Raw genomic sequence first — 27,244 nt, forward strand, 5'->3', positions numbered from 1 at the left:
TGGTGTGGTGTTGCAAAGAGTGGTGAAACTATGGAAGGAATTGCAACTGATCATTGCACCATGAAGCTGACTGAAAAGACGTGTCATCAATTTAGACAATTTAGGCATGAGAAACAGTTTTGATTTTGTTTGCACTTTTAGGGGGAAATGTGGATTAAATTGTGTGTGTGTGCGCGTGCATTATTCTGTGCAAAAATACGTATAATAGTTAAAACTGCATACAAAAAAGTGTTCATTAGAAGAAAGGAATGCTAAAATGCGGGTGAATTTTCAAGAGGGTGATTTTTTTTTTAAAAAAAAAGAATCCAAATTGCTGTGGAAATTTGGAGAACTTAATTTAAGATTGGGAAACTGGGAAATTGACATATTTCTCCATCTCTAATTCTCAAATAATAGTTGGAGGATTGGAGGTGAGCCATGGGCTGCTCTGTTCACCCTCTCCCTTAACTAATCCCCCCCCCTTCTTTCTCATATGAACAATAGTCTTTGGACATTTAAGGAACTGATTTGAATCACTCATTCTTTGTTTGCTTAGTTCATTTACATAATGTTTGAACATTGGAAGAAAATGTCAAAAGGGATGTAATATTGAGCTCACTGAACCTGTTGTTTAATGTGGATAGTAATCTTCCTGTACTTCTGTTAATTCTCTGTTGTCCATATGATGTTGTCTTCCAAAACACAGCCAACCCACACTTCCCCTTCCCTCAGTCTAGATTTTCTCATACTCTCTCACTTTCAGAGTATCCCAAGTATAAGAAAGTCCAGACTGAGGGAGGGGGAAGAGTTGGGAAGGCAGTAATTTGGAGGAGAACATCATATGGACAACAGAGAATGAGTGGAGGTACAGAAAGCTTACTGTTCATGTTAAACAGCAGTATGGATGAGCCCAATGTATCTGTTTTTTAAAGATCCCACCACTGTGGGATCAAATGAGTGGTTTTATGTGCAAAGGCTCATGCCCTAAGCTCTGCCTTGCACTTTGTCTCTTGGGCAAGTTACTTGTCATTTGTGACTAGCCAGGCCCCAACAGCAGCCATTTTGTGGTGGTGCCTGCATCAATTTTTTGAATTTCCAGATATGGCCACAAATTCCAAAAAGATAGCTGCTCCTTTTATGCAAATGACTACTCAAAGGCAGTTACATCTAAGCAATCTCTCTTTCTGAGGCAAGTGAAATACAGTTAAATCCAACGTATTTGCACCTTTACAAAATGTTGGATACCATATTGTGAGAGAAATTACTACTTAAATAGGAACAGATAGCCCTTGAATGATATCTGTATTGTGAGACAGAAAAGTAACTGCTCAAATGAAAGACTCTCTGATGGTAATAAAAGGCAAATCTTTGAGCTGAAGAAAGGGTTCCCAGTTGAGTTTCCAAAGTCAGTCTCTAGACTGTTTTGTTTGGTATGTTTGTTGACAACTTTAGTGAGAAAAGGAAGAATGTGTCAATGAAATGGCAATTAGATGGAAAGAACAGTCAATTCAGCTGAGAATTGGGAAAGTATACATAATGTATTAGATGATTCATGAACTGCACAGCAAAAATTTAGTAGGGCAAAGTGCAAAATCATGAGCTTCAGAGCACTCTTGGTACCTGCCAGAAATAACGTATTGACCTGAGCCGAGGGTCTTGGGTCAACATGCATGACATCTATGAACCACTGGTGTGATGCATTATAAGGAAAATAAATACACTGCTAGATGTAATACAGGATCCAGTTTTAGTCATCCATCTCAAAAAAGGATTTTTAAACAATGGAACATTTCCTGAAGCTGCTAGGCCAAACTACTTAATTTAGCTTCCATTAATCTTTTTTAAAAAACCTTGCACACTGCCTAAATTTTACCTCCAGCTCTGTTAACACAGAAATGGCCTGACGTCTCTTTCGTCTTGTTTCCTACCTACCAAAGAGCCTGTGTCTTTTGCCTAAGGTTGGAGACATGCCTGGGTAACAGCTGGATTTTCTATTCCTGAAGATAAGGTTTCAGCCATTGCATTCCCTTCTTGCCATGAGCAGAAGTGGCTGGAAGGGCAGAGCAGCACCATGCAAAAGCCTCCTAGCAGAGGGATCAATGCCACTTACCAGGATGGAGGGGCGGAAGGACAGGGTGGCACTGAGTTCAGGGTGGCATGGACACACTAGTGCATCTGCATTGCCCAGCCTGGCTGTTGTCCTGCCCTACCCTTCCTGCTAAGTGATGCCACAACCCTCAGCACCACCTTGCTCTGCCAGTAGCTACTACCCAGCAGGCCTAAGTGCAACATACATGGAACCTATGGGAGACTCATTTGAATGTCGTCTACATTCTTCCACATCCCACTGGTGGGTGCACTAGCAAAGCCAATCTGGCATTCCCATCTTGCCATTGCTCCTGGTAAGAGGCAATGATGTTGCTACTGGAAGGCTGTTTCTGCAGTCCCACCCTGCCCTGCCAGCTGCTTCTGCCCAGCAACTTAGGTACAACCTGATCAGCATCTCACAAAGCTTTCCTTGAATGTTTGCTGCCATAGTCCACTCTGTATCCATGGCTTCACTACCTGCCAGGTTTTTCCTTTCCATTGCTTGCCTATTTTACCATCTAACCTAGGAGTGTTCAATGTGTTGACTTTCCAGCTGTTGTTGGATTACAACTCCCAGCAGGCCTAGCCAGCATGACACAATAGCCAGGGAAGATGTGAACTGTAGTCCGACAGCATATGAAAGGCACTGTGTTGGCTTTCCCTGACCGAGCCTGTTGAAAGGTTTTGGAGAACCTGAAAGTGTGAACACAGTTTTCTGATACGTAGGTTGGTCTAATAAACTGTTGTCTTAAAATGGATTTTGGAATGAAAGGAACAGGAATGTATGACAAGAATGGGATAGTTTTGTTGGTGAGTGAATGGTGTGCACTAGTTCCTCTCATCCAGCCAGGCTTCCCTAACTAGTTGGATTCCAACATCTAGAAGTCATTAGAACATAAGAAGAGCCTGCTGGATGAGGCCAACGGCCCACCTAGACAAGCATCCTGTTCTCACAGTGGTCATCCGGATGCCCAAAACAGGATCCGAGTGCAACAGCACTCTTCCACAATTGTGATTCTCTGGCATTCAGAAACATGTTGCTTGACAGTAGAGGCATAACATAGCCACTGTGTCTAGTCACTGCAGGCAGCAACCATTTTAGGCACATCTGATATGTGTGCAACTACACACGCACATCTTGCCGAACATAGAAGTGGCCCCAAAATGTCACCAAAGGGCCACAAAGAAGGGCAGCGCAGGGGTGGAAGAGGGTATTTGCATGCTTTTCAGTGGTGTTTCAAATATACGTGGTTCCCCACTTCTAATCTACAAGATGTGACCTGTCTGGAATGGGTGTGTACATTTTTGTGGTTTGTAACACATTAGATCCATGCAGCTAGATGCAATCTAGAAATTATGTCAAGGGCATCATACAAATGAGCTCTTTCCAATCAAAACCTTTTGCAGAGAGGTCTTTTAATGGGCATGGGTTCCACCTTTAGAATTAAAATTTTATACACATCCTAACAAGTTATCTCCCTTGAGTACATTTTACCTTGCCTGGATTTTTTTATTATTATTATTGCAAGTGCCAGCTGTTCTTTCAGAGTCAACAGAGCTCCAGCTGTCCAGTGGCAATCTGTGAATGGTTAGATTTCTGTACTGCGATTAGACTTCTGTACTGCTTCTAACTTGTTGCTGAGAAATGACAACCTTTTCCTTGGATCTTGTATACAGTAACATCTTTGAACAGACAGGATGGGTCCAGCTTGGCATTTTGTACTCTGAGGCCTGATCATTCCTCTAGAATGTATCACCATATGTTCAGCATCGTATGGCCCATTTGCTGCTGCTGTAACACAAACACACAATCCCCTTTGACTACCACATCCCTGTGTAATTTGCTGTGCCTTTCTTCCTTGCAGTGCACATAGAGCCTGGCACATGCGAAGTCATCGCTGCTCACAGGTGCTGCAATAAGAACAAGATTGAAGAGCGCTCACAAACAGTGAAATGTTCCTGCTTTCCAGGTCAGGTGGCTGGGACGACGCACGCTGCTCCTTCATGTGTAGACGGTAAGTGAGCAGGTCTCTCTGTAAAGTGTGCATTTGCGTTTGGAAATTGCTGTTGAATGGATTAAGAGTTCCACCCCTAGTTCTGGAGCCTTAATTCTAGTTAGGTGCGCCTGCTGGGAGATTTACATTGGATACTTCTGGCTTCGTAGTTTAAGCAAAATCAGCTGTATATTTAGCTGCAATCAGAAATAATCTCCTGCTCTTACCGGGTTCTTTATGAAAGCACCACACACTTTTCAAATGGGTAGAATTTATTATTATCATTTGACAGCTGATGGATGTGCATTTGAGAAACCAGGCCTGACAGCTTGATTCACTTTGAATAAAGTTACATTCAAATAAACGTAAATATCTTCAGGATCAAGAAGTTAGTAATTCAGCCATCGTCACCAAGCAAGCCATGTCAGTCCAGGTTTGCACAGCTTCAAATCACTTTGTACAGTAGTCAGCAATACTGCCTAAGTGGCGCTCCTATTTCTTACCCCGGTTTTGAATTTGTGCCAGCACCAAAACATCAGTGTGGGGTGCAGACACCACTTGGGGGCAGAGAGAGATAGTTAAGGCTAACACAGCAATCATGACCCACTTCAGTGGGACTTACTTCTGAGTACACATTGTTAGGATTGCAACCTAACACATGAAAATGGTTGAGGTCTTGGGCTGAGCTGCATGTTCTTCAGCGAACATTTTTGGTGCAAAAACCACAACACCACAACAACAACTTATTAATTCCACGTTCCCTTCAAGGAGCTTAATGTGGCATGCATGGTTCTCTCACTTCCCCTTTTGTCCTCACCACACCCCTGTATGGTAAGCTAGGCTAGGCTGAGAGACAGTGACTGGCTTAAGATCACCTAGATCACCTTAAGATCACCTTAAGATCACCTTAAGGCTTAAGATCACCTTAAGATCACCTTCATGGGTGAGTTAGCATTAGAACCCTGGTCTCCCAGGTCCCAGCCTGAGACACTGACCACTACACCGTCTCCAAAGGCTTTTTTCTTTCACACTGGTTCTCTACTCTTGACATCTGGAGTTGGCTTCTCCCTGTTAAAGCTGCCATTCCCCCCTCATGTTTCTGAACTAGTAACAAAAGCCACAACACCATTGCAGGAGCAGAGACTGAAGGCAGACTGGTAGAACATGGGGAACTATGTATGCTATCTCAGGGGAACAGAGTCATGGAGCCCATCATTACTGTTTGCTAAGATTTGGAATTCATTCACTCTCAAAAATGTCCCATTGAAGTAACTCGTTAGTTGTTTCACTTTCACAGTCTGCGTACAGCAGTCAAGAGGGCACAACTTGGGTTTTGAACTCAGTTTGCCTCATCCAGATCTAAGGCTCTATCCACTGGCTGCACATGGGGACCTTCTTGGAGCGATGTGTTTTCTGGCATATCTTTGCAACCATTCTTTAAACTTCTCAGGATAATTCATTGTTAGGTAATTGATTTGGGATTCAGTACTTGTGAAATTCTAGACTAGTGGACCACCTCTATTTTTGACTGTGATGGATATTGGCATTGGCCAGACATGCTCATCCTAGAAAACTGAGACTCCTGCTCTTCCTGGAAAACCGAGACCACCAACACTTTTGCTGCTAAAGGGAAGGGAGTCACATGCGGGATAGAAGTCAACAAGACTGACCTTTCCCATCATTTTTGTCAATAGTACAGTAGGCTATAGACAGCCCTCCCATAGGTCCCATAGATCCTTACTCTTATATCCAAAATGCTTTTTAAAAAAATAAAGGAAATTGGTATATAATTATAATTTCAAGTGCTCTTCTTCTTCCCTTCTCCCTGGCAAAACAAGGCCTACATTGCTGGAGAATACAGATCATGGAACTCCAGCATATATGATAGGTAGGGGATGTGACAAGGAAGGAACCACTGGGTGGTATTTCAGAATTTTGTAGCTCCAAAGGTTTTTAACACAATCGCGGCTCGGTTAATTGGTTAAATGTGGCACTGTTGTCAATTTATTTATTTTGCATTTCGCCCCTCAACATGAAGGTTCCATACTTATTCAGAAAGCTAAATCAGAGATTTTAGTAAGACTACTTAGAGATAAATGACTTGTGGGTTGATTTGCTCAGTTTTAAACTCCGAACCAATATTTAATGCTCTTGTATGAATGTTCCTTAGTTTAACTCTGAAAGGGGCTCACTTTACAGGGCTCTGATTCCTTTTTTTATTTTTTAGTCAGCAACCAAGTAACCAAGACTGGTTCTAAGGTCTATTGTTGATTTATTTTTATTTTTATTTTACTTAGAAAAGCCTGTTTCTGCAATGTAAGTGCTACCAGCATGAATAAGAACATGCCATCTAATCACCTGTGCAAAGCACTAACCCACCCACCCCCATCTATATTTTATTGAGCTGTGTCATTCTGGATCTATCTGAAGTGGCTGGAAGCCTCTGCTGGTGCATTATTGATCGGCTTGGCAGCTTGGCTGGTGCAAATGGATTTGTACATGATGCCAAGAAACTACTTAAAAAACACAGGATACAATTCCCATGAAAGGCTGCATCCCCAAGCAGCCTCACAAAGGTGCTTCTTATTTTGTGAACAAAGCTGTTTCCCTGAAATTATCCACTGGAATTTCACAGAAATTATCGTGCCCGCATCGGTTGCAGCCCAGACATAAAGTTCTTATGGATGCTCTACATACCTCAGCAATTAAAAGTGCTAAGAAAGCAGAAAAAGATTTCTAATACAATATATAATATGGTTCATATCTCCCAGTCACCTCATCCTTCAAACCAGTGGTTGAGCTGTTACTTCTGGGAATGATCAGAATCATTTTAACTGCTTTGGAGAAAGCTGTCAGCAATACAGGTTCTAGGAAGGAAGTGGAAGTCTAGCTTGGGTTAGCAACAAACTTCACCTATGGCCAGCCCCCCCCCCAAATCCCCCTGCTCACTCAAGACTTTCCCTGGCTAAAGGTGGACTTTTCGTTATAACAATCATCCTATCACACCAGCACCCTATCTTGAAAAAACAGTCTCTAGTGTAACATGACCACAGAAGAGTCAATTATTAGTACTGTATCTTATACTGTGGGCCACAGTTAGACTCCACCCCTTGGACTTTGCTCTGCTTTTCAGTTTCAGTTGTGTTCTCTACACAGCCAGCAAAAAAAGAAGCATGTTTGTTTGCCTGCAGTAAGAAATAAGTTTGTTTATTCTGTGGTTATGATGAGCAGGGGAGAATTGGTTCTCATCGCTGAAAAGGTGAACTTACCATTCAAAAGCTTTCTCAAATGTTTATCAAGCATTTTTATAAGTTTACAAAAGGAAGCATATTGTGCAGTAAATACAGTATACTGTACTACAAAGTTAAAGACTCAGACTCATGGACTTCAACAAGAAATTTAGGCATATTATTCTGAAGCACCGTTCTCCCTAATGCTGCACTGCAGTATGCTCTTGCTTGATTCTAAACCTGGTTTTATTCTTTTCGCATTGCAGTTTTAAAACTTTTTTTAAACAATAACAAAAACATGCTCCATACTTGTTTATAGTTTCTTAGTTATAGCACAAACTTTTGCTTGCATTGCATTTTCTGGTGTTTGTTTGGCAGTCATCCTGGTGTTCTTACTAAATTTTCTGTTAACTTGGCCTTTACATAGCCCATTATGTGAATTAACACACTCTGCATAGATGAGTGTGAGAGGAGGTCATTGCCTCTCCCTTCCCCTGGCCTGGCCCTCACAACTTCCACCAGTGAATATGGGCACAGGGTTGACTGGTGATATATGTGCCTCCACAGTCCAATAAATGCCCCACCTAGAAATGTGAGTGCCCCACTTAACTACAGGACCACCTCTTCCCAGAGAAATCTGGAAGTTGTAGCTCTGTGAGACGAATGGGCATCTCAACAGCACCTCAGCACTCTTCACAAACTTTGGTTCCCATGATTCTTTAGGGAAAGCCATGACTATTTAAAGTGGCATGATACTGCTTTAAATGTGTTGTACATATGGGACCTAGATGACATCATTCCTCCCTTCCATACTGTCTCAGAACAGCAGAAGGACTATTCACTTGACCTGAAATGTTCCCATTACATAGAAAGATGTCTTATACTGAGTCAGACCAGTGGTCCATCTAGCGCAGTATACAGTGGTACCTTGGGTTACATACGCTTCAGGTTACATATGCTTCAGGTTACAGACTCTGCTAACCCAGAAATAGTGCTTCAGGTTAAGAACTTTGCTTCAGGATGAGAACAGAAATTGTGCTCCAGCGGCACGGTGGCAGCAGGAGGCCCTATTAGCTAAAGTGGTGCTTCAGGTTAAGAACAGTTTCAGGTTAAGTATGGACCTCCGGAACGAATTAAGTACTTAACCCAAGGTACCACTGTAGTTGACACTTACTAGATATGGCTGTGGAACGTTTCAAAGACTTGTCTTTCTAGCCCTGCCTCGAGATGCCAGATACTGAACTTGGGACCTTCTCTGTGTAAAACATACCCTTTGTCCCACAGAGCTATGGCCGCTTTCCTCAGTTAGTTAGATCACCTTCCAAATAAACTGGGATAGTGGTTCTACCACATCATTTGTGATGCAAGTAGCACCTTTGTAAACATTTTTTTAAAAAACAAACAAACAACAAGACAAAAGCAGTTATTCGGATTACAGAGAGTTCTCTGTCAGGAGAGTCTTCTTTTCACTTTGCTTCAAGGCTCTTTTCAGTTGATTTATATCAACAGCTGGTTCTTGCAGGGCAGTGCAGGTAGATGGAAGAGGAGTTCCCTTCACTCCCCACAGAAGAGAGGTTCTGAATTACCAATGGATTTGGCACAACAAACTCTGGCTATTGCTGGATTTGGGGGGGGGGGGAATAATTGGCTCAGAGAATAAAAACTTCATCCCCTCAGTGAAACAGGCCTTCTCTTTTCCCAGTAGTGGAAATCTGCTGTTTGATTGGCAACCCCCAGCCTCTGAACGAGTGAGATTTCTTCTTCTATGCATCCTGAAGAATTAATGTGCAGAACTAGGAAGTTTTTTCATCTCCCGAAGTACAGCCCTACTCCTGCATGATTTTTAGATTGGCCTCAAAAGCCCTGCTCCCAATTTCTCCACCATCTGAAACAAGGCAGAGGTTTGGGTCTTTTCAGCTGAGGCACCTCACCTTTACAATTCCTTACCAGGAAAGTTCCCTTGGTGCCATTTTAATATTCATTCCAGGTTTTCTTTCAGTGCCAGCTGAAAACCTGTTTGTTGTCCCAGGATTTTGCAGTTTTTATCTGTTTTTAGTCTATTGTTATTTAACTTCATGAAAAAAATGAAGTATTGTTCTATTTCTTCTTGGTAATTTTGTTTTATCTGTTTTATAAACCACCTTGCAGCTTTTTTTAACAACCAGGTCGTATATAAAGTTTATGAAACAAAAAATATCTCAGCAATATATATAATTTAACTGCTTGCTGTGAATTCATTTTGATTGTTATTTGCTGTGTACTTACAGTTCTGTAAGCTGCTCAGCGAGCTTTGGCTGGATGGTAGCTGACAAATAGTTTAAATAAAATTAATTAATTAATCAGTCTTGTGTACTTGAGCTGTGAAGTAGAATTGTATCAACATTCACAGAAGTATTTACCCAAATTGCACCTGCTACTCACTCTGGACAAGTTCCAGGACCCAGTGCAGTCTTTCAAATGTAATGTTAACTCAAGGATGGAGAACTTAAGGCAGATGTTAGACTCCAACTCCCATCATCCCTGACCATTCATCACGCTGGCTGCAGCTGATGGGAGGTAGGGATCCAAGAATACCTGCAGGGCCAAGAGTGACTAGTGGGGTGCCACAGGGTTCTGTCTTGGGCCCGGTCTTATTCAACATCTTTATCAACGACTTGGATGATGGACTCAAGGGCATCCTGATCAAATTTGCAGATGACACCAAACTGGGAGGGGTGGCTAACACCCCAGAGGACAGGATCACACTTCAAAACGACCTTGACAGATTAGAGAACTGGGCCAAAACAAACAAGATGAATTTTAACAGGGAGAAATGTAAAGTATTGCACTTGGGCAAAAAAAATGAGAGGCACAAATACAAGATGGGTGACACCTGGCTTGAGAGCAGTACATGTGAAAAGGATCTAGGAGTCTTGGTTGACCACAAACTTGACATGAACCAACAGTGTGACGCGGCAGCTAAAAAAGCCAATGCAATTCTGGGCTGCATCAATAGGAGTATAGCATCTAGATCAAGGGAAGTAATAGTGCCACTGTATTCTGCTCTGGTCAGACCTCACCTGGAGTACTGTGTCCAGTTCTGGGCACCACAGTTCAAGAAGGACACTGACAAACTGGAACGTGTCCAGAGGAGGGCAACCAAAATGGTCAAAGGCCTGGAAATGATGCCTTATGAGGAACGGCTAAGGGAGCTGGGCATGTTTAGCCTGGAGAAGAGGAGGTTAAGGGGTGATATGATAGCCATGTTCAAATATATAAAAGGATGTCACATAGAGGAGGGAGAAAGGTTGTTTTCTGCTGCTCCAGAGAAGCGGACACGGAGCAATGGATCCAAACTACAAGAAAGAAGATTCCACCTAAACATTAGGAAGAACTTCCTGACAGTAAGAGCTGTTCGACAGTGGAATTTGCTGCCAAGGAGTGTGGTGGAGTCTCCTTCTTTGGAGGTCTTTAAGCAGAGGCTTGACAACCATATGTCAGGAGTGCTCTGATGGTGTTTCCTGCTTGGCAGGGGGTTGGACTCGATGGCCCTTGTGGTCTCTTCCAACTCTATGATTCTATGATTCTATGATTCTATGCATCATTTCCATGGATATTCCTGTCCTGTTGTGAAAATGCATGGTGGCACCTAGGCATCCTAGCTGCTTTGATTTCCTCGTTATCTTTTTTTTTTTTATGGATGAAAAGCTCTTGGATCACCTTGTGTAGTTGTAAGTTTACTAAGTACACCAATCCTGAAAGTTGTTCTCCTCTGTCCCAAAGGCCTCCTGAAACCACCAAAACATTTTGGCTGGGTGTAAATATTTGAAAGAAATCTAGTCTTAACTATGGTTGGTTTAAACAAGTCAGGAGCAAACCATGGCTTATGATCCAGGTTTGTTAACAAACCAGAATTTAAACAGTGTTCTCCCAGCTGGGATGTAATGCTAGTTTAAAACTGGAAGCTAAAGTGACTATGCTGGGAGAAGAAAGTGGAGAATGTGAACCTGAGGCTCACAGCTGTCTATGCATGTCTGGGCCAGTCTCTTCCTTCTTCCAAGTCTTTTCATTTCTTTTTTCTTAGCCTTTCTGTTGAGAATAAGATGACAGGCCAAGCAAAATCAGGCTCTGCAGTTTTGGTCTCCTACAATGCCACCTTTGACTTTAGCCCAATGTCTAAGGTCAGAAAGAACTTGAGAGAAGCAGACCTCACTCTGATTTTAAATTAGGGCCCTGGCACCATTAGGTACAACATCTCTGTTTCAGTTAGCCTCTCAAGGTTGCTTGCTCTTGCCCATTTGTCATTAACATGTATTTTGTCTTTGAAACTGTCAGGAGCCAGGGAAGCCCTAATTCACCAAGACAACTCTTCCCACCAATTCTGTCATGGTGTGTACTTCCTGCCAAGCTCATTCAATCCCCACACCTCCCTTTTGAACGGAACACTGCTGCTCTTTCATTACATTTCTTCCTCTCTGGCCCTGAATGATTTACCTGATGATCCTTCTGACTTTGGTAATGTTTGTGGCAGAACTTGGGTTGATAATGAGATGAGCTTTTCTTATGACCTGTGCCTTCAGATTATTCCAGTGTTGCACTGCAGGTTGGCATGGTAGATGGCCCCTATAGTGGGTAGAGAAACAAGTATTAAAATATGCTTTGGGGCTGCTTGGTTCATCTGTAGTACTAGCCAGCACTCCATCCTTGGGATGTGTGAAGATGCAGTGATGCTCCTGCGCCTTTTTTTTTAAAAAAAAGTTTAAGAGGATATTTTCTTTTCCTGCTAACCATGCTGCTTTAAATGTACATCTTGCATTTGATCTTAGTTAGTATTGTCTTATTTTCATATTTTGCAATGTTGTGTTTGATGCTTTATGTGCGATTGTAAACTGCTTGGAATTTTTCGAATATTAAATGGTATAGAAATTCATAATCATAACAACAGCAACGGCAACATGAATGAATGAATTAAAGGGAATTGACTTGAGTGTTCATATTGGTCCACTTTGGAGCTGACCTGATAACATTTAAGATTATGGTCAACGTTTCTTTCAGTTTCTGTTTATATTGGGGCCTTTTGCTGCCACAAAGAGATGATCCACTTCACTGACTGCATACACTTTCTCCTGAGGAGTAAATAACTGTATTGTCCAGCCTGGTGTCGTTGCTTTGCTTTGCTTTTAAAGTCCTATGCCTTTTGTTTTCTCCTAGCCTCAATAGTGCTTCAGAAGTGGTGGTGCCAAATGCAACCATGTGTAGAAGGAGAAGAGTGTAAAGTGCTACCAGATTTGTCCGGATGGAGCTGCAGTACTGGAAACAAAGTAAAGACCACCAAGGTATTCCTAATCCAAGATGGGTGAGAGAAGGCTGAGTCAAATAATGCTCCACCTCTCACCCCCCCCCCCAGAGGGCATTGTTGTGATCCTTTTTATGAGATCCGCATAGTGCATGATTTTGTGAATGACAATTGTGATGCTTTGAATCTATTTCAAATAGTTGACTCTGTTTCATAGTTGACTACTTTTTCTAATGCTCGGACACACATTCTGAACAAAGCTGTCAGGGAACTGCCATCAGCTCAGGGGCGAGAGGGGAAAAGCCGGATGGATTACAGAGAGCCCCCAAAGATCATGGGAAGCAGCACTTCCTCAGCGGAGGAAGGAAGCCACGCCTCCAGTGGAGAGGAGATGCAGGGCTTGGAGGAGGCGAGGCGGTACCAGGACACCTTGCCTGAGCAAAGCGGGGAGGGGAGAGGTCCCTCGTTACCCACGCCTTCCTTGCGCAGTAGGCTTCTGTGCAGAGAGGGGAGGCGCAGACTGGGCATCAAGAAACTCCTCTGCTGGGGAAGGTTTAAGGACCCACTCTCAGATTCTGCCAGTGAATGAGCAAGACACAGAATAGAGGTGCTCTGCATTCTAACGGTTTTTATCACCAATAAGAAACCTTTCAAACAGACTATTGAAGCATATTGCCTGATTGCTCTCGAGCAACCAACCAATACCTCTAACAAAAGCCATTTTTGTTCAAAATGGGAAATTTTTCTGTTTATTACTCAAAAGTCGGGTGTGCAACACAGTGTAGTGTGGATTGCTCTAGCAGTGTGTAATTCTAGCCAGTCAGGCCATCTTCCATGATCTTCCATAGTGGAGAGGAGATGCAGGGCTTGGAGGAGGCGAGGCGGTGCCAGGACACCTTGCCTGAGCAAAGCGGGGAGGGGAGAGGTCCCTCGTTACCCACGCCTTCCTTGTGCAGTAGGCTTCCGTGCAGAGAGGGGAGGCATATTGCCTGATTGCTCTTGAGCCATCTTCTGTTCCCCCCATCCCTGATTTTCTATTCTACCCGCACCCCCAACAGATGCTCAGCATTCTGTGGTTACTGAGCAGATCAGTCCTTCTTGTGCTGTTCGGGGGGGGGGGGTTGACCCTTTAAGTTTTCCCCCCTTAGTACTGTTACACCACATCCCAGTCTGAGTGGTGTGAGATTGCAGGGGTGCCAGGCAAGCCCCCAAGAGGGTCTGTTGCTTCTCCCATAGGCGCAGCAGTCTTAGATCCAAAATAGCAAAAAGCCATGCTCTCTGTCCCTTTTTCTGCCTGTCAGCCCACATGGTGCTCTGACTCCACTTTCTCTGCAGCTTGCAAACTCCAAACTGATCTTCCTGCTCGCTTATGTCAGGCCAAACTGAAATCCTAAACCTTTTTCAATCCCTTTTGTCTCTGCCCACTGACACACAGCTGGAGGAGGAGCTCCCTTCCCCTTGCTGTCTGGCACTGAATTTCCTGATGGCCCATCTTTTGTAAGGTTTTGTAAGACTTGGCCATCATCAGCTTTGTTCCACCAATGACCCACACTCAGCTAGCTATGCCAGGCTGGACTGGCTAGTTAGTATATGCTGAACCCAGCAGTGTTTGGCACAGTTTAATCAAACCTTGATTAATTCCAACTTTTACTAAATCCAGGAATTATGGGGAGGATCTGGCGCCTAGGAATTTAGGGGATCCTTGCCCCCCCAAAAAACTTACAACTGTACTTCTTGTGCTTTTTCAAACCTTGAGGAATCCTGAATACACACTGATACCCCCCTCTTGTTTCTATGGGGTCCCATTTTTGTGCAGTCCTGTTGGCAGGTTTTATTTGCTATTAGGAGTGATTTGAAAGTGCAGCTTTCATCAGAATTTACACAGCAGTAGAAAAGAAAATTTAGGAGGGAATTGGGGGAAGTGTGCTCTTTAAAAATGAACCTTCTCACTTCGAGTTAAATATCATTTCCTCAGAAACTCAAAAGCTTTTATTTTTATCCGCTGGAGATGACTTCATTCAAACAAGTTTCTTTCCAGATTTATCCTATATATCTTGCATAGCATTCAAGAGCAGAGTGACAAAATAAGAAGTGGATGTGTAGAGTGAGTCATCAGTTGCAGAGTCAAAGCAAACGTGAGCCGGTTGATGGAAATGGGTTTTGAGGTCTCCCCTTCTAATATGTGTTTAGCAACAGCATCTTATGCAAGAGCAGTTAAGTGTGTAGATGAAACTCCTCCCAGTATCCCAAGAAATACAATAGTGGAGGATGGTTTGCCTGTAAGACGTCTGCCAGCCTTGGCTTGTTGCAGCCACTTCCCTCTGCTTTGCATCACGTTCCAGCCAAGGACTTTCCAGCCTGTCACAGCTCCTCCAGTTGGAGCAATCATCTGTGACAGAGAGCTACATGATTATTATTTTCATGGCTTGCTGAATACCCTGAAGAACAAGGTATAATTAAAATTTTATCAAACTCATTAGTAATTACATGTATGTCATGGTTAATCAGTTGCATAATTTTGTAATCATTGTTCATACAGTGGAGCATAATTATTCTTCAGGCTTTGCTTGCTTCGTGCTTCCATCTCCTTTCCACGCAAACACCCCATAAAATTATCCTGCAAAATAACAGCCTGTTGTTCCTTCCTTATCTTTTACTCGACAAATAGCATGTTCACACTGAAGAGCTTTTAAAAGAAGAAGAAGAGAGGGAGAAGGTATCAGAGCAGCCTCCGTTGGCTCAGGAATCAAAATGCTGCTGAGTAATCAATCACAGCAACTTCGCACCACCAACCTTTCTTTATCTGTTTCCCCTTTGCTTGCTCCCCACTTTTCCTGGCAGTGTTACAATTTGACATCATTCATGCACCCTTTGTGCTCTCAGAATGTGGAGCACTTGGCAGTAACCCATCTGGCCCACAGCCAGGCTCTCATTCTGGCTTACCCCCTCCAAGAGGAAACAACGCACTTTCCTTCTTGTAGCACTGCCCCCCCCCCCGTAGCTCTAATGCCTTGATCCATCTTTCACATTCCAGAGACATACTGCAGAAACCTAACCCAACCCTACTCTTTATTGTGTGGGGCAACCCATGCTCTTGCAACCATGCTGTGTGTGTGTGTGTGTGTGTGTGTGTGTGTGTGGAGGAAGGGCTTTGGTTCTTATGTGCCTGCTGCACAGAAATAGCAGGACAGAAGGAACAAAATGTAGTCTGATGAGACTGCAGGGAGGCAGGAAAACAGCAAGTTCTGAGTAGGCTGAAGAAGAGGACAGGTGATGTATTCTCTTAGGGCTGAATGTGATTTGCAGTGACAAGGAAGAAACCAGTCGCCACGAAGGCACTGCTCAGTTGAACCTCTTGACACTCCTGCCGCCTTCAGCAGTTCCTGGAGAACTGTTTCCCATATTACTTCTTTAAAGACACAAGCAATATTTGTCTGCACTAAGCATTTGGATACCATGGAGCAGGGATGGGGAACCTGTGGTGCTCCAGATGTTGTTGGACTCCACTTCCCATCATCCCTGACCATTGGCAATGTTTCCTGGGGCTGCTGGGAGCTGGAGTCCATCAAAGGGCCCCAGGCTCTGTATCCCCGCCATAGAACATGGGTACTACCAGATTGGGGATTATTTGGGACTGGTGTGTGTTTTTTGTTTGTTTGTTTTTGTGTTTTTTGCAACATCCACACAAGGTCTAATTTAATCTGGATTTACCCTTCCTGGGGGATAGCTGATGACCATTTTTTAAAAAAATACCCTCTGATGCCAATGTCTGGTTTGCAGTATCTCAGTGACCTGCTTGCAAAGTAAGCAACTGTCTGGAAGCACCCTGTGACTTTTGTCTGGGAAATGAATGAGGGTTTGCCCTTCCTTATCTCTATGTGCCTTCAAAGAGCAAGATGAGTTGCTTTTCTCAATCTGGTCATCTCAGCCTCTGCATTAAAGCGAACTGCCTCTGTTTGTTCTGTCCACTTTGAAGCCTGGGATCTAACCGCTATGGTATTACTGGATGGGCAGTTAAATAATAAGCATATCTTCCCCCCTTAGCTGTGGGTCTCTGCTGCGTACAAATTGAGCTTCTCTCTCTCTCTGATGCTCTCAGTTTGATCTCCTTGCCATTTTTGCAATGGATTTGCTAAATTGTTCCTGCTGAAATGTGTCTCTTGTTTGGCATGCACACAAGGGCAGGGATAGAATTTAAATAGCAAAATTTCAAATGCATCCACAGCTCTGATGGCTGCCTTGACAGAAATCGCTAGTCCTACTGTGAAATCCATAAGAAAGGACATTGTAATGGGTAAATAGGGCTCGGTACATCTGAAGACTATGAAATCATCCACAGCCATTGGAATAACCCAGCATCTCAAAGCCAAGACACAATTTTCAGGCTGCTGTTTAAGAATTTGTTTAGACTATTTACCGTGCACATACGACACAGGGCAGCAAAGAAAAGCAGGCTCTGGGCTTAATATAAATTATTGCCTGCATGTCAGGCACACCTTTCTCTTTTACCCCCTCCCCTCCGCAGAGCTTCTCTTAATGATTTCTCTTGTAAAATGCAGACACTTGCTTTAAATTCTTTTGAAAGGCTCACACACTCTATGTTTTCTCTGCAGACAGAGTCATGTAAATGTAGCTATGTTAGATGAATGCTAAAGAATGCATAATAATAATAATAATAATAATAATAATAATAATAATAATACCTAGCACCTCTGCTGCTAAAAAGGTCACTTAAGGTAATCTTGGAACTGGAAGCCTTGAGGTACTTGAAAGAATTAACATGTTAAGTTATGCATTTTTGAACAGATTCCATTTTGGCCTGCCCCAAATAAATCTTCCCCCCAAATATCCTTAGCTGTTGCTCTTCAATCTTAGGTGCACAGTAGGTATTTTAGATTTGAAAGATTTGGCTGTCTTTCACTGCCCCTCTTTGTCTATATGTATGCAAGAAAAAATGCATGGCTTGAGCATGTGGAGCAGAGGCCAAGCAGACAAGCACAGGAGTAGACTATTTTGCACCCATTTGCAAACCCAGTATAAGATCATGTTCATTTGGTGGATGGAGGATCCTGCCTTAAGAGACGCAATTGCATCAGGCTGGATTTGTGTGCCTTTCCAGTGCTGAGAGTGATTCTGCAGGATGCTGTTACGGGGCTGAACTTGTCACTTTCAAATGTCAATGATATTTTTCCAGGGCTGGCTTTTTATTGATCCCTACATTGATCTCTGGGATTTGGTGACTGATTCCCCTTCATAAAGATAATAAGCCACTGAGAGTCTGAGGCGCTTTAAAGGTTAACAAAGTTATTGTGGCCCAAGTTTTCATAGACTGGAACCTACCTCTCAGCAGACAGTGGCAGAGCTGGCAGGACCAGAATAAAAAGTGGGTGGACCAAGAGGTGATTACATCCAGTGGGTTACATTCCAGCAACACAGAAGCCAGAGGTCCCAGCACACACACACACACACACACACACACACAACCACATCACATCTCTCAATCCAGGCAGGCAAGAGGCATGATCATAGTCAAAGGATATATTCCAGCCAGTCAAAAGGACATGATGATGTCATAGCAGAGGGCCATCCCACAGAGGGGTCTGGCCTAAGCAAGGGATTTGACCTTGGAGAGACCCGAGGGCCAGTTAGAGATGTCTGGAGGGTCATGTTTGTTTCCCCATCCCTGATTTCATAGAATTGTAGAGTTGGAAGGGACCCCAACCCCCCGCAATGCAGGATTTAATGCATCTAACAAAACGGGAACTTGCCTACAAAAGTTCATGTGACGATAAATAAGGTTAGCTTTTCTTTTTAAAAAATCCTTTTACTCAGTTGTTTTTCTGCCCTTCCCCCAAGAAGCTGCAAGCACTATACATGGTTCTCGCCTCCTTTTTTCATCACAACAACCCTGTGAGGTATATGTGGCTGAGAGATGGTAACTGGTCCAAAGTCACCCAGTGATCTTCGTGACTGAGAGTTTGGACTTGGACCTTCCTGGTTCTAGTCCAGTTCTCCAACCATATAATCATGCTCATACCACAGTACTCTGTGGGGCGAATAATCTTAACTTCACATACATACTTATAGGGCCTGAATTGGCTGTAATTGATCACAAAAGAAATATTAGGTTCTTGGTGAATATCTCTATGAAAATGTTGAACCTGTGTGTGGCAGCCATGAAAATGGCAAAGGGATTGAAAATAAAGACTGCCAAGATACTGCTATACACATTGTTGTGACAAACAAAACTATCCAGGGAATGGAGCAAATCCCTAAGAGAATAAGTTACAATGTTTGGGGCTTTTTTAATTTTGAGAAAAGACAAGTAAGGTGGGGAAATGGAGCAAATATAGAGAGAGGCTGTCAGCGTCTCTCACTAAAACCCAGGATTATCCAGTGTTGGAAGATTCAGGACAGCATGTAGTCAAACTTTGGAATTTGCTACCACTTTGCACCAGCTTTCAAAGCAGACGGACAGATTTGTGGAGGATAAGGCTGTCTGTGACTGCTAGTCATGATGGCTGCGTACTGTTGTAGGTGGTGTGCCTCTGAAAACTAGTTGCTGGGGAATGCAGCTGGAGCAAGTGCTGTTCCACTCATGCCCTGCTTGTGGGCTCCCTATGGGCATCTGCTTGGCCACTGTAAGAATAGGATGCTAACCTAGATGGGCCTATGGAGTGATCTGGCAAGGTTGCTCTCTTAAATTGCAACATATTAATATGGCTATGTATTTTGTGGTTTTATCTGGTATTTTATGCTGGTATTTTATCTGGTATTTCTGTGGAAGGACGGTACACAAATTTAATCATCATCATCATCGAATAATTCTGATGTACCACAACCTTCCCTCGTGGACTTAAATTCATGTCAGAATGCAACCATATGCTTGCTTAAATAACTTTGATATGATTTTCCTACGTAAACATTTGGGCTTGTCTCCTCCCTCCCCGCCCCTCCGTTTGCTTCCAGAATTGTTGACTTCTGAAAATTACATGTTTCAGTCAGCTCACTACTATGGGATGTTTTCTTCTCCCCACAAAATGAAAGAAAAATGTTTGGGGGATTGGTTATCTTATGAGGAACAGGTCTGCAAAATCTTGTTAGACGTCTTCTGAATGCTGAATAAGAATGGTCGACTTATCCTCTCTATTCCTGCAAACTCTCAGTGCATCTTTTTCAATGCAGAGCAACTTCACCTGCAAGGAAAGCCCATTCATGCAAGAGCTCTGTGTATGCACTGGGATGCACAGGAGGTTCTGGATCAGAGATAATTCCTTAGATTACCAGATATCTGTCTAATGCATTTTCCTTTGTTCCCAGGTGACAAGGTAGATTTGAGAAGATCTGCTCTCATCTGATATGCATCTGTGTTGACATGGCTGGCACTGCAGAAATGGCACAACATGGCTTTTCTCCAGGTGCAAGATATTCCTTCTATGTTCTGAAGACCTGGAAACAGAAGGACCTCATTGGCACAGGATAGGATGCAACTGTGGTATAGGATGCCTATTTTTCATGGGCACTTTATTGTTCTTCCTCGTGTACACCTGCCAAGGGAGTGGTGCTGCAGTTTGCTCCCTCCTGGAAGAACAGCACCAAGGATTACAGGAAAGGGGTGACGTACCTGTCTGGGCAGAGATCTTGGGAAATTTCCCTTGTTTTTGAAGATAAAATACTGCATCAACCACTGATTCAGGGCAGCCTCTAAGGTATTTAACCATCAGCTGCTACTAAGTCTACAATTATGGGTCTTGAATGCAGTTACAAGAACTGCTCCACATTCTCCTTCCATACCATGGATATACCTGCAAAAGAGAAGAACGTATTTCTTCCCCTAGTGCTCAATTAAATATTGGAGTTGCATAGAATCTGTTGATAACTACAAAGGAGGGGAAAGCAATTTTCCTTCCTCTGAATTCTCCTGTGTCTGTAGGCTGGCTCTGACGATCACTAAAGAGAATCAAGGTGTCGAGTGGGTGTCAAGTTCACGATTCAAAATAAAATTCGTGTTTTTACAAAATCTTCCCAATTCATGTTTTTGTCGCTTTCATAGAAGACAGGCTTTGAGTTCTGGAAACAAGAAACCAAATTATAATCTTGTGTTGTGAAATTAGAGGAACTCCAAGAAAGACCATGCAGTTGCTCCAACATTTACCCAGTTACCAGCTTCAGATTCTGTACCTGGACGGATGGAAGAATCTACAGTACAGACAGAAGTTCATTACACTTTGTTGGAAGCACAAGAGATGAGAACAAGTATTCATAATTCTGTCTCTTTCTTTTTCATGAGTCACCCAAAATGTTCTCTCTTGGTCTTTTCCTCTCCTGTTCAGTAATTAATCAGGCTTATACTCTCATCTCTTCTGTTCCTTCAAAGTCACACAAATTACTGTTGTTGTCAGAATTCTATTGCAAATATTAGAAATTGCGAGGGGGGAAGGTGTGTTCTTCTCTTTGCTATGTTGTGTCTGCTACAGTCTTAAATTTTACTCAGAGAACTGAGAGAGCTTAGTTACATTTAGTATTAAATAAAGACTTGTACTTGGCAACTGTAATGAGTGCAGATCCCTCTCAGGGACCAATTGATTGCTCTTATACCTCCTCACAAGAAAATATTATGAGAACTAAGTTAAACTTCCCAGCTTATGATGCCATTGCTGCTTCTGCTGATATAAATGGAGGAGAGGATCCACTTTAATTCAGTGGGATTTGACAAGGAAAGGGTAGGAGAAGACAATAGACAGAGAGAAACGACATAGCTCTGGTGAAGTTCTCTCATTGTTTCTGGATGCACAGGACATCTAAGCCCCAAAGTGGAAATGCTTATTCAAAGCTTACTTAGCATTTTTCATAGCAAATTAGAACAACAGGCATATAACAGAAAGGTTAGGGTTTCTTAAAGACAAGTCATTGCTGATTTTTCCTATTGGAATGTTGAGATCTGCTCCCAGCTAATTGGCATCCATAAACATGTTCCATGTCTGTGTCTCATTATGTCTACCTTGATCATGAAGGTTCATTGGTTTGACTTGGGGGAGGGTGGTGGCTGAGGCTGAGAATGATTGCTTACCCTTGCTAAGTATAACCCAAAGTGAACACCTGACTCCAACTCAACCAAGATGGATGTCAGGAGCTTCCGGAGAGAATGGGCAAACACTGCACCTTCAAAACTCTGCCTTGACCTGTCCAACTTGGCACTGGCCTGGCCTCCATGCTGTGACTGTATGACCTGCTGACTTTGTTATCTAAACGTTTTTTTGTAACAGACAATGTTATACCTGCTTCGGATGCGATGTAAATACCAGGCTGTGAAATATTAAAGTTCGTTTTAATCTCTGCAGGATGGATTTGTTCATTTAAATATGAGCTTGTTTTTGAGGCCAAGTGGGGGAGGAGAAGCTGTGGGCTTTCTGAAATCATCTTCAAGTAATCGAAAAAGCAACTGAGCAGTTTACAACAGGGGGGTTGTTCTGATGGAGGAAAGAGAAGAACCTCATTATGTGTACCTGCTTAAACCATGTCAATCTATTACCTTAGCTTTTTGGCAAAGTAGTGTAACTCTTTCTTGAGTACAAAAAGCCTGTCAAAATGTTGCTGGCTCCCCAGGGGTTTGTAACGACTCGGATAAGGTTTAGTCCAATTCACTGCCAGTGACTTGTCAGTGGGCAGAAGTAACTCTGTAAAGCAGGGGTGATAAACCTGTGGCCCAACAGATGCCGTTGGACTTCCATGAGTCTTGGCCCATAACCAATGGCCAGGGTCACGCATGCTGAGAGTTGTAGTCCAACAAGATCTGGAGGTTCTCTATCCCTGTTATTCAGCAAAACAGCCTTCTTTCCTAGCACAGATGCAGGCACACAATTGATCCACTCAGGGAATTGGAGGCTGGTGTGCTCCTGCCATATCACCCTCTGGCCCCTTCCCTTCCCCTGTGTAAAGGAACACATGCTCCAAGCAGAGGGGCAAGTTGCATATGAGATGTGTGCACAGGCCTCCTTACCCTGTAATGGCCTGGAATAGTGTCTGTACTCATGTCATAGAGGGGAGGCTTCTGGTTCCAACTCATATATATGCTTGATCAGACAGTGGTAATTTAGTGAATGTGTTTGATACAGGAATCTCTATTTACATCATTTTGTATTTATTGAACCTCACCTGCTGTTCAGTTATCTCATTTATTATTTTGAAGCTCCTTCATATGTTTGGAGCTTCGCTGTCCTGAATAACTTGGTGTAGTCCAGTTCTGATTCCAGGTCACGTATGCATCTTAAATAGCATTGCCCTTTATACTGATCCATGGCAGACTCTTCCTGGCACTGTTTACTTCCTAGCATTGTCAAAACTGTCATGAGTTTTAACACACTGTGCATGTTTCCCCCAAATCAGTTACTGATCCATAAGAAGGCCCATGCTCATATGCTCAGACTGCAAAGTATTATTGGGACTTTATCAAACATCTTTTGAGAGTTCTAAAATATACACTATCCATGAGATCATATCTATCCATTTGCAGATATTCTCACAAGATTCTAAGAGCCTGATGAGGCATGACTTCTCTTTGTAGAAATCTGATTCTTCTTCCGCAAGACTTGTCCTCCTTGGTGCCTGGCTTAAAAATGTTGACAACAATTTTTCTGGGATCGGTATTTGACTGACTCTCTTGGAGTCCTGGATCCTGCCCCCATTTTAAAAATTGGCATTACCCTGCCTACTATCTAATCCCCCAAAGAGCTTCCTCCACCTTCAGTGTGTTTTGCATCAGGATGTTACTCTGTCTCTGCTCTTTGCATTCTGCTCTTTGCATTACAGTGGAAGCCATGACTGTAGCTTCAGCATTAAAGAGTCGGTTTTCCTGGACAAAGCAGCAGGGCGAAACAAGTACAAAAAGCCCTTTGACACAGAGCTTTAAAGCACAGACCTGTGCCTAGAAAGTGCAGGGCAAAAGGTGAGTGTGGCTGAGCCCTGAGTGACAGCAGCTCTCCATGATTTCAGACAAGAAGACTCACCCAACTGTACCTTGACATGCTGGAGATTGGACCTGGGACTCTCTGCATGCAAACCAGATACTCTCCCACTGAGTTGTGGCCCTTCCTCCTCCTCCTGTCTAGTTTAGCCCCAAGATAACAAGAGTTTATCTCCAACAGCTCAGAAAGGAGTAAACTGTGGTTATACTTAATCTGATCATTATAGCTGAAGTGAGACAAATCAATTCACCTCTTTGCTCTTCTGGATTTCTCTCCTGGCTTCCCTCTGGATTCTAGACTCTGGCCTGTGTTCATTGTGTAGGGAAACCAAAGCAAATTTCATGTGCTGGAAATTCCAGCATCCTACTGAAACACTTGGCAAAAGATGTTGCTGCCGTTGGGAGATTTGGCAAAAGTGTTAGCCTTGTGTTAATTTCATTAATCTTTAAGGCAGCTTTTAAACTGAGTTAACAGAGCAGCGAATAATCAGGGCTTTGCCAAGCCTTGAAATGTGCAAATGCACATAGAGAGTGTGTGGATTTACAATGCACCCATTCATATAGGTGCGTTTTGTTTGAAATATTTCTAGAGAATGCAAGAGTTTAAGGCAATAGACAGAAAGTCTTTTATTTGCCACCAGCAGCTGTATTTCCACATGTGTAAGGAGGGTAGAGGAGTTACTGGTGGCGGAATGATTAAATTGTTGCCCTGGGAATTCTGATTAGTTAGAAGGAAATGTAGTTAAGACCAGCAGACTAGAGTATTGATGACAGTACCCCGAAGGAAGCAGGAAAAAAATGGAAGGCAGAGACTAGAGAGACAGGCATCAGAGTCTCACATGAGGCTTGTTCCTATGCTACACTGAACACAGATAGAAGCTGTTTGTGTGAAAGAGCATACAGCTGTTGATTTGTACAGCTTAGCTATTGAAGGCACAGGTACACAGACCCTACATTTGTTGAACCATGTCATTTAAATAACTACAAATGTAGAACCAGCTATTGTGGACAACTACACTGATTGTACTGTACACTTGTTTAATATAACCTGTGGATGCTCATATAGTAATGTGAAGCCTCAGCTTATGCAGATTTATTTGGAAATAAATTCTACTGTGTTCAATGCAGTTTACTGGCAAGGAAGTGTGCATAATATTGGAATATGGAGCACTGTAACTAGGCCTTTTGGAGTTCTCCAAGCTGAATGAAGCAGCAACAGGTGAGATTTAATGTAAATGTAAAGTGAAAAGTGATCTTAGCTTCCTTCATATATAGACTGATGAGAATTGAACTAGGAAATAGATTCTGGAATTGAGATGCAAAATCCACGGAAAATGTCAGCTGGCACCAAACTAGATGGAATGTTAAATATGCCTTTGCACTTAACATACATTTTCCCTGATAGGCACCAGCAGAGAGGGATTGGTGCCAATGCAGGAAGTGGGATCCCTGAAAGCAAATATCAACTTCAAATGGGCAGGGGGGGGGGCGTGTTTCAGGACCACAGCAGCAGAGAAAATAGTTAAAACTCCTCCCTGCCTTCTGCAATACCAAATATTATACCCCTCTGCTGATGCAATTTGCCTTTGGGGAGAAACGAGCACCTCACATTTAACATCATGTCTAGTTTGGCCCTCAGTGTGCTTTAGCAACACTCTGTAGTTTTACCTGGTCACTTTATGGCTACTTCCCACTGTTTTCACTAATGCAGCTGGGGTGGGAGAACACATGGGCAGGGGATAAAATGGAGGGCTGCCACAGGTCTGGATCTTCCCAGACATTACTGGGATTTCTAAGTTGGAATTGACATCTAGGGGGGAATATTTGAAAGGCAGTGGATCTTAGGCATGTCATATTTTTTCTGCTGTTTTTGTAAAAAAAAAAAAAAGCTCCACAACTTTTTTGGGGTCCTAAATAATATGATAGGGATGCGGGTGGTGCTGTGGTCTAAACCACTGAGCCTAGGGCCTGCCGATCGGAAGGTTGGAGGTTTGAATCCCCACGATGGGGTGAGCTCCCATTGCTCGGTCCCAGCTCCTGCCAACCTAGCAGTTTGAAAGCACGTCAAAGTACAAGTAGATAAATAGGTACTGCTCTGGTGGGAAGGTAAACGGCGTTTCTGTGCGCTGCTCTGGTTTCACCAGAAATGGCTTAGTCATGCTGGCCACATGGCCCAGAAAAACTGTCTGCGGACAAACATCGGCCAGTTAAAGCGAGATGAGCGCCGCAACCCCAGAGTCGTTCGTGACTGGACTTAACTGTCAGGGGTCCTTTACCTTTAGCTTTTTTAAATAATGTGATTACTACAACACAACCAGACTCAGGGGAACATTGCACATGCATGGGATGCAAATAGGCATAGCACTCTCAGGTGGTCTCCCTGTTATACACATTGCCTGCACCTTTTGGGAAGCAGAAGTCATGGCACATGGCACATGACACAATGCTAAGAGGTGGGATTTTCTGCTTTATTTGGTAGTTGCTGCTGCTGAGTGAAGGAAATTCTTCAGGAGAGAGCAAAGGTTTTGGAATGAACTGTAAAGTACCATGAAAGCATTGAAGTTAGGAATATAGCCAGACCACTGGCCCATCTATCTATATCACCCAGGAGCAGCTGAAAGACAAGAGGCAGTGCCATACATCTGGCCTCCCATCAATGGCATTTGTGCTGCATACTGAGAAGCAGAAGGGGAGAGGCCAATCCAGCACTCCTGCTGGTGTGCCTATACCACACTGACCTCCCCACTGCTTCACCCTTCACCCTCCTGACAAGTAGCAGCAGCATCATTGTGAGGAAGCCAGATAAACAGTGCAGCCCCTCCTAGCTAGGCCCTCCTGGCAGCAGCTGTCCCAGGTTTCAGTCAGGAATCTTCCCAAGCCCCGAGTGCCAGGGATTGAACTGGGGTTTCCTGCATGCTAAATTATCAACGAAAAAGGTAAAGGAGCCCTGACAGTTAAGTCCAGTTGCAGACGACTCTGGGGTTGCAGCGCTCATCTTGCTCTATAGGCCAAGGGAGCCGGCGTTTGTCCGCAGACAGTTTTTCCAGGTCATGTGGCCAGCATGACTAAGCCGTTTCTGATGAAACCAGAGCAGCGCACGGAAACACCGTTTACCTTCCCGCCGGAGCGGTACCTATTTATCTACTTTCACTTTGACGTGCTTTCGAACTGCTAGGTGGGCAGGAGCAGGGATCGAGTAACGGGAGCTCAACGGTTACTCATCCCGAGTAACGGGAGCTCACGGCGGGGATTCAAACCGCCGACCTTCTGATTGGCAAGCCCAAGAGGCTCGGTGGTTTAGACCACAGTGCCACCCGCATCCCTAAATTATCAACTACTGAGCTCTAAAAAGACGTAGTTTTGAAGAAAGTCACATGAGTTCCAAGGATGTGTTTTATTAGCAGAAGTAGGAAGAATTACAGACCTGAGAAGAGCTACACTTCTGGTGAAGAACAGAGTCGCAAGGTTTCCTGAACTTTTAATTTACACTTTTGAACTATGCATTTCTCTGGTGTCTAAATCAATCTTCCCAGATGAGCAATGAAATGGAATAAGAACAGTCTTGCCAGCCTGGTTTAGAGAGAAAATTAAAAATGATGTGGGAAGAATGAATGCTTGGTTACAGACAGTGAATCTTTTCCATAAATGATGCTTATTTTATATGTAGATGAGTGATTAATGTGATTTTTTTGGTTTGGTACTTACTTTTTGAATG

The 27,244-nt window shown here is 43.3% G+C and overlaps 1 protein-coding gene across 2 annotated transcripts in view; it reads left to right on the forward strand.

The window, feature by feature from the left end:
* Positions 1 to 21,906, forward strand: part of TAFA3 (TAFA chemokine like family member 3) — a 95,478-nt gene extending 73,572 nt beyond the window's left edge. For both annotated transcript variants that reach the window (XM_083617652.1, XM_083617653.1), the window contains exons 4-6: positions 3,933 to 4,082; positions 12,482 to 12,606; positions 19,887 to 21,906. In XM_083617652.1, the coding sequence (XP_083473778.1) occupies positions 3,933 to 4,082; positions 12,482 to 12,606; positions 19,887 to 19,898 (287 nt within the window). In that variant the 3' untranslated portion in view covers positions 19,899 to 21,906. The remainder of the gene's footprint in view (positions 1 to 3,932; positions 4,083 to 12,481; positions 12,607 to 19,886) is intronic.
* Positions 21,907 to 27,244: the final 5,338 nt, after the last annotated feature.

The sequence above is a fragment of the Podarcis filfolensis genome, assembly GCF_964270895.1.
Source record: "Podarcis filfolensis genome assembly, chromosome: 6".
NCBI classification, from domain to species: Eukaryota; Metazoa; Chordata; class Lepidosauria; order Squamata; family Lacertidae; genus Podarcis; species Podarcis filfolensis.